The sequence below is a fragment of the Chiloscyllium plagiosum genome, unplaced genomic scaffold (assembly GCF_037043375.1).
Source record: "Chiloscyllium plagiosum isolate Xiang-an unplaced genomic scaffold, Cpla_swu_hap1 HiC_scaffold_13, whole genome shotgun sequence".
NCBI lineage: Eukaryota > Metazoa > Chordata > Chondrichthyes > Orectolobiformes > Hemiscylliidae > Chiloscyllium > Chiloscyllium plagiosum.
Genome location: NW_028270151.1, coordinates 92,326,437 through 92,332,436, shown reverse-complemented (window position 1 = coordinate 92,332,436; position 6,000 = coordinate 92,326,437). Strand labels below are relative to the sequence as shown.

The following is a 6,000-nucleotide window of genomic DNA, read 5'->3' as shown; positions in this document are numbered from 1 at the left end:
ATTTTTATTGTTTACAAATGGCAGTGATGGATACAGTCAGTGGGATGGTGCCTTTTCTCACCGGCCCCTGAGTTGTGAGAAACATTGAAATGTTTCCCTGTAACCCCCCTGTGGGATAAGGATGGACAACCCAGCGCTACCCTCAGTCTGTTACCATAGCAACAGGCTGCTCCATTGCTGAAACACTGAACTGAAATGAGAAAATCCCGGATGGATTGATTAATGCAGGAATTTGAGTGATGGATGGATTTGGGTGAAGTGATATTTCAGCACATTCTTCAGCTGCTGCCTGAACTTAGTCTGGGTCACGGCATAAATCGCGGTGTTTGTGCAGCAACTGAGGAGCTGCAGCATGAAGCCCAATTCCAGCACAAAGTCATGGAGATACACAGACTGATAGCCAACATCCGTCTCCATATAGAATACAGCATTAACGTTGACCAAAACAGGATGAAATTGGCCGAGATCACAAACAGTAAAATGATGGATTTTTTTCGGTTTCTCATTTCAGTGTCAGACTGAGCGTCCCCATTGGTGTGAGCGCGGAGTCTCCTACGGGCTCTGCTGGTCACTACAATGTGTCTGACGGTGAGAACATTGAGCAGCAGAATCAGGAGAAATGGGACACACGGGGTTAGAATGTGGTGGAGGAACTCGATTGTGACCCAGACACTGGAGAATACAACAGCGTCTGTTACATCACAAAACCAGGGGGTGTTCCCCAGCCAATACCGAGCCGAGAGCATAAAATACCAGGAAATGTTCTTTAAACAGCTCAGCACAGTCACTGCTCCCAGAACCACAGCCGCCGTTTTTTCACTGGAATATTTACTTTTCAGCTTCTGGCAACAAATGGCCACAAACCGATCAAAGGTGAAAGTGACGGTGAACCAGACAGAGCAGTCAGTGGCTGCATAAAGCAGGACGGCGTGGATATTACACACGGGGACGGAGTACACCAGGAAATAAAACTGTTCCCGATAAACAATGGGAATGTGTCTCAGGATCAGGTCGAGGATAATGACCAGGAGATCCGCCGCTGCCATGGCCTTCAGGTAACGTCTGACACATGGTGACAATCCACAATCTTTATAAAGCAGGACGTAGATGGTCACTACGTTAACTGTGAGGAAGGAAAACAAACCCATTATCCATCAGCCTGGAGGCAAAGGGACCCGTTTGATTGGGGACCCAGTGAGATTTTCAAATGTGTCCCTGTATTCAGGGATTTATTAAAATAATCGGAGCTGGAATAACAAATGGGAAGGTCAGAATTACTGACAAAAATGTGACATAAACCACAAGAACCCTCCCTCCCCAAACACACAGAGATGCATCCATAAGGACAGATGGTTTCTAGAACATTCCCACACACTCGATCACTCGAGAGCATACACAGGTCACTCCTTCCCAGTTCCTAATACGGAGGATGGAAACATTGCTGTCCTGAAGGATTCTCTCCCAGTTTCCAGAAGACAAATGGAGTTTCGGAATTCCTGTATTTTGGTCTAAATTGTGGTCGATCCTGTGTCGTGGAGAAACGTAAACGCAGGGAAAACGTATTCACCCCTTTAACTGCCTGAGGGGCCTTCGGAACAGTGTCTCCTCCCTGGAACGGGATCTCTTCCCTCGGGATCGTATCATTTGTTCAATTCACTGATGTCCGGCGTTCACAAACAATGTCAGGGACAGAACGTTCCGGGGAATGTCAGTTAGAGAATGTCTGGGATGGAACGTTCCGGGGAATGACAGTTATAGAATGTCAGGGACAGAACGTTCCGGGGAATGGCAGTTATAGAATGTCAGGGACAGAACGTTCCGGGGAATGTCAGGTATAGAATGTCAGGAACAGAACGTTCCGGGGAATGTCAGGTATAGAATGTCAGGGACAGAATGTTCCGGGGAATGTCAGGTAAAGAATGTCAGGAACAGAACGTTCCGGGGAATGTCAGTTATAGAATGTCAGGGACAGAACGTTCCGGGGGATGTCAGTTATAGAATGTCAGGGACAGAACGTTCCGGGGAACCCCTTGACCTATCCATGGCCTTTCCCCCCTACCCACCCCACCAACATGATGTACTGTGCCTGGGCACACTGTAACATTAATGGGGTGAGAGACAGAGGGTTCAATCACAGGAATGGGAACTAAAGGCATTGCCAGATCAGCTGAAAGGGTTAGCTATACCACATTCTCAATCCAGCTCACAGAACAAGCCCAGACACCATCAACCCAGAGGAGATATCTTTTCACTGTGGAACACTGTGCAGACCAGAACAGTGTACTGCTCAGTACAACCCAGCAATCTGTCCAGATTCATCAATTGCACTGGTCAATACAATCCAGCAATATGTCCAGAATGAAACACTGCACAAATCATGTCAGAGCACTTATCTTCAAACGCAGACTAGACATCTGTTAAGTTTGGGAAGCTGGGATAGAGCCAGAAAAGATACAGATGCTGGAGTCCAAAGTAGACAGGCAGGAAGATGGGAGAACACAGCAATCCAGACACCATCAGGACGTGGAAAACTCGACATTTCGGGTGTAACCGTTCTGTAAGAATCCTGAAGGAGGGCTGCACCTGAAACATCAAATTCTACACTTCCTGATGCTGCCTGGATTGCTGTGTTCCTCCAACAAGAATTCAGCATGCGAAGCAATGCAGACCACATCCATGCATTGATCTATAAAGCCAGACTAGATATCTGTCCAGCACCGGGAGCTGTGCAGAACACAGCAGGGCATTGTTCTATAAACCCGGACTAGATATCTGTCCAGCACCGGGAGTTGTGCAGAACACAAGTGGGCACAAATGTGTAAACATGAAACAAATATCCATCCAGCATGGGGAGTTGCACAGACCACATCATTGCAGTATCTATAAACCTCAACCAGATAGTCTGACCAGCACAGCGACCTGTGCAGTGATCACCCGTGAATTGATCTTTAAACCAGGAGCAGTTATCCTCCCAGCATGTAGGACTGTGTACCCCACCCCAGTGCATTGATCTGTAAACCAGGAGCAGTTACACTCCCAGCATGTAGGACTGTGTACCCCACCCCAGTGCATTGATCTGTAACCCAGGAGCAGTTACCCTCCCAGCATGTAGGACTGTGTACGCCACCCCAGTGCAGTGCTCAGTAGCACTGTGTTATATCCCTGCCCAGTTTAGGGAAACTTGCAGCTCATGCTGGAAGTGATGGGATGTGCAGCTCCCACCCATTTACAGCTCCATATCTCCATTGTGCCCTGACAAGGGGGTGCTGTGGGTGTGAACATCCATGCCACAGAGAGGTGGCGAGGAAATCAGTTTAAATATCAACACATGGGAGGGGTTGGGGTATAGACAGAGAGGGGGAGACTGAGAGACAGTGTCATGGAAGGATGTGTTCCCAGGTTACAGAATGCTGAAATGTAGACACTTGGATAGCATCCTGTAACATGAAAACAGGCTTCCCAGGAAAGTTGGGAAAAAGTGATATTGGTGTGAGGTCAGCTGCTGTGTGGTTTTGAAAATACGTTTATGTAATTTTAATATGTGTCTTTTTGAAACAGTATATTGTTGTAGAGTTGGAGTAGGGTAATAAGCAATTAAGAGAAATGAGCTCTCCGAGTTGTGAATAGTTGATGTAAAATGTTCAGTTTCAGGGTTAAAAAAATAAATTGGTGTTTTTATTTAAACAGTGGAATTTGGGAGTTCTCTGTCACTCATATTTTAACAGTTTACAAGGCAAATTGAGCATTTCTTTATGTTTAGTTTAAATTACCAGATGAGCTCAATGTTGTGTCCTAACAATTGCTGTATGTGTATCTGTGTGTCTCTGTGTGGGGCAGGTCTGGCAGTCTCTGTGGTGCTTAAAGTGATGCAATGCCACCCTCTGCTGGCCTCCCCACGCCACTGCACAGACATTGGCAGAGGGTGAATACCAACAGGGATTCATTCAGAGAGGGGGAGGGAGAGGGCAGCTGCTCACAGCACCATCCAAACTGATGTCTTATCCATGGACTGATCTAAATGTCCTTTAAACATTGTAACTGTCCCTGCTTTCACCACTTCCTCTGGAAGTTCATTCCACACCCTAGCCAGATTCTGTCTAACATAATTACCTCTCATGACTTTTGTTAATCTTTTTCCTCGCACCTTAATTATCCCTCAGTTTTGAATCCCCAACTCTAGGGAAAAGACATTTGCCCTTCAGCTTATCTGTACCCCTCATTATTTTATAAACCTGTGTAAAGTTACCGCAGAATCTCATATTCTTCAGTGAAAAAAGCCCCAGCCTATTCAGCCTCTTCTTTTTGCTCAATCCCTCCTTTCCCAGCAACATCCAGGTTAATCTCTTCGGAACCCTCTCCAGCTTAATAATATCAAGGTCAATAATATCAAAGTGAATAGTCAAGGTGTTTTCTAAGGGTAGGGGAATCCAAAACTAGAGGACATAGGCTTAAAGTGAGAGGGGAAATATTAAAGTGACCTAAGGGGCAGCTTTTTCACCCAGAGGGTGGTGTGCCTATGGAATGAGCGGGCTGGCTGACCAGACTGGACACAGTATTCCAGAAGAGGTCTCACCAATGTCCTGTACATCCTCAACATGATGTCCCAATTCCGATACCCAAAGGTCTGGCCAATGAAGACAAATGTGTTAAACACCTTCTTAACCACACTATCTATATGAGATGCAAATTTTAAAGAATTATAACTGACGGCCTAGGTCTCTGTTCTACAACATTGCCAAAGGCTCTACTTTTAATTGTATTGGTCCTGCTCTTGTTTGATTTACCAAATACAATACCTCCCATTAATCCAAACTAAACTCCATCTGCTACCCCTCAGCCCAGTGTGTGGTATTACTGCCACCTCACCCTCTCCCTTCAATTTTAAAATGCCCATCCCTCTCCAGGAGGCCTGCACATTCTGGCCTTGATTTTCACAAAAACTTTGAGCTTGGTTTGCCTTGTGTGGTTAGGGGGAGGAGGGACAGATAGCAGACACAGTCAGTGGGGAGGAGAGGCTGGACAGTAATCACCGGCCAGGAAGAGGGGAGTCGCATGTTCGAGTTGGGTAAGAGTGATCGGTGTTTTGTGACCAGAAATTAAGATCTTCTTTCGTCTCTGGTGTTCAGTAATAAATATCTATTTGAGACCCTTCATCGTGTATCTGCAGGATTTCTTTCCCTAATATTGCAGACTACAGATAATAGCGATTAAAGATGGCCATAGTTAATTTCGATGGCACAGCACAAACACTCAATATCCAACAGTTGAGACAAATATCTTGCATTGGATTAATAATACAAATTGTTTTTTGTAATTCAGTCATGGTAACCTAATTGTAATAAATTCACACCAAGCTGAAAGTGGGCACTAAAATATGACTCAAAATCTGGGTATGGTAGTGTGCTGGGTAGTGTCCCTGCCGCTGAGCCAGATCTCTGGATTTGATTCCAATTCCTGAACTTGTGTGGTAGTGCTCCAAGCTTTGGACTAGAAGGACTGGATTCAAGTCCTGCCTGTTGCAAAGGTATGTCACATCATGTCAGAACGGGCTGATGAACAAACACACAGGCGAATAATGTTACAGCTTTATGGGTATTGCCCAGTGATGCTAGTGTCCCTACCTCCGGGCACAAAGGTCCAGGTGCAAATCCCACACAAATGTCTCAGGATACATCTGAACAAACTGATTAAAATGGATTTAGAATTGTGACTTGATGGAGAAGGAAGAGGTGTCAGTATTGCATTTCAGAATTTAGGCCCAGGATGACTGAAAGTACAGCCATTCGTGTTGATTGGAGTCACATTTCGCAACAGTAAAGGTTTATGAAATCAGAACGGTCATGGATAGGGTGAGTAGTCAGGGTTTTTTCCCCAGGTTAGGGGCGTCCAATACGAGAAGGCATTGTTTGAAAGTGAGAGGGAAAAGGTTTTGATGAGGCCTAAAGTACACCTTTTCACACAGAGGGTGGTGTGTGTATGGAATGAGCTGCCAAAGGAAGT

General features: G+C 45.6%; 1 protein-coding gene across 1 annotated transcript in view; it reads left to right on the top strand.

The window, feature by feature from the left end:
- The first annotated feature begins 576 nt into the window (after window positions 1-576).
- LOC148148378 (uncharacterized) overlaps window positions 577-6,000 on the top strand; it is a 53,697-nt gene continuing 48,273 nt past the window's right edge. The window contains exons 1-2 of the mRNA XM_087993200.1: window positions 577-737; window positions 839-1,055. Of these exons, the coding sequence (XP_087849326.1) occupies window positions 577-737; window positions 839-1,055 (378 nt within the window). The remainder of the gene's footprint in view (window positions 738-838; window positions 1,056-6,000) is intronic.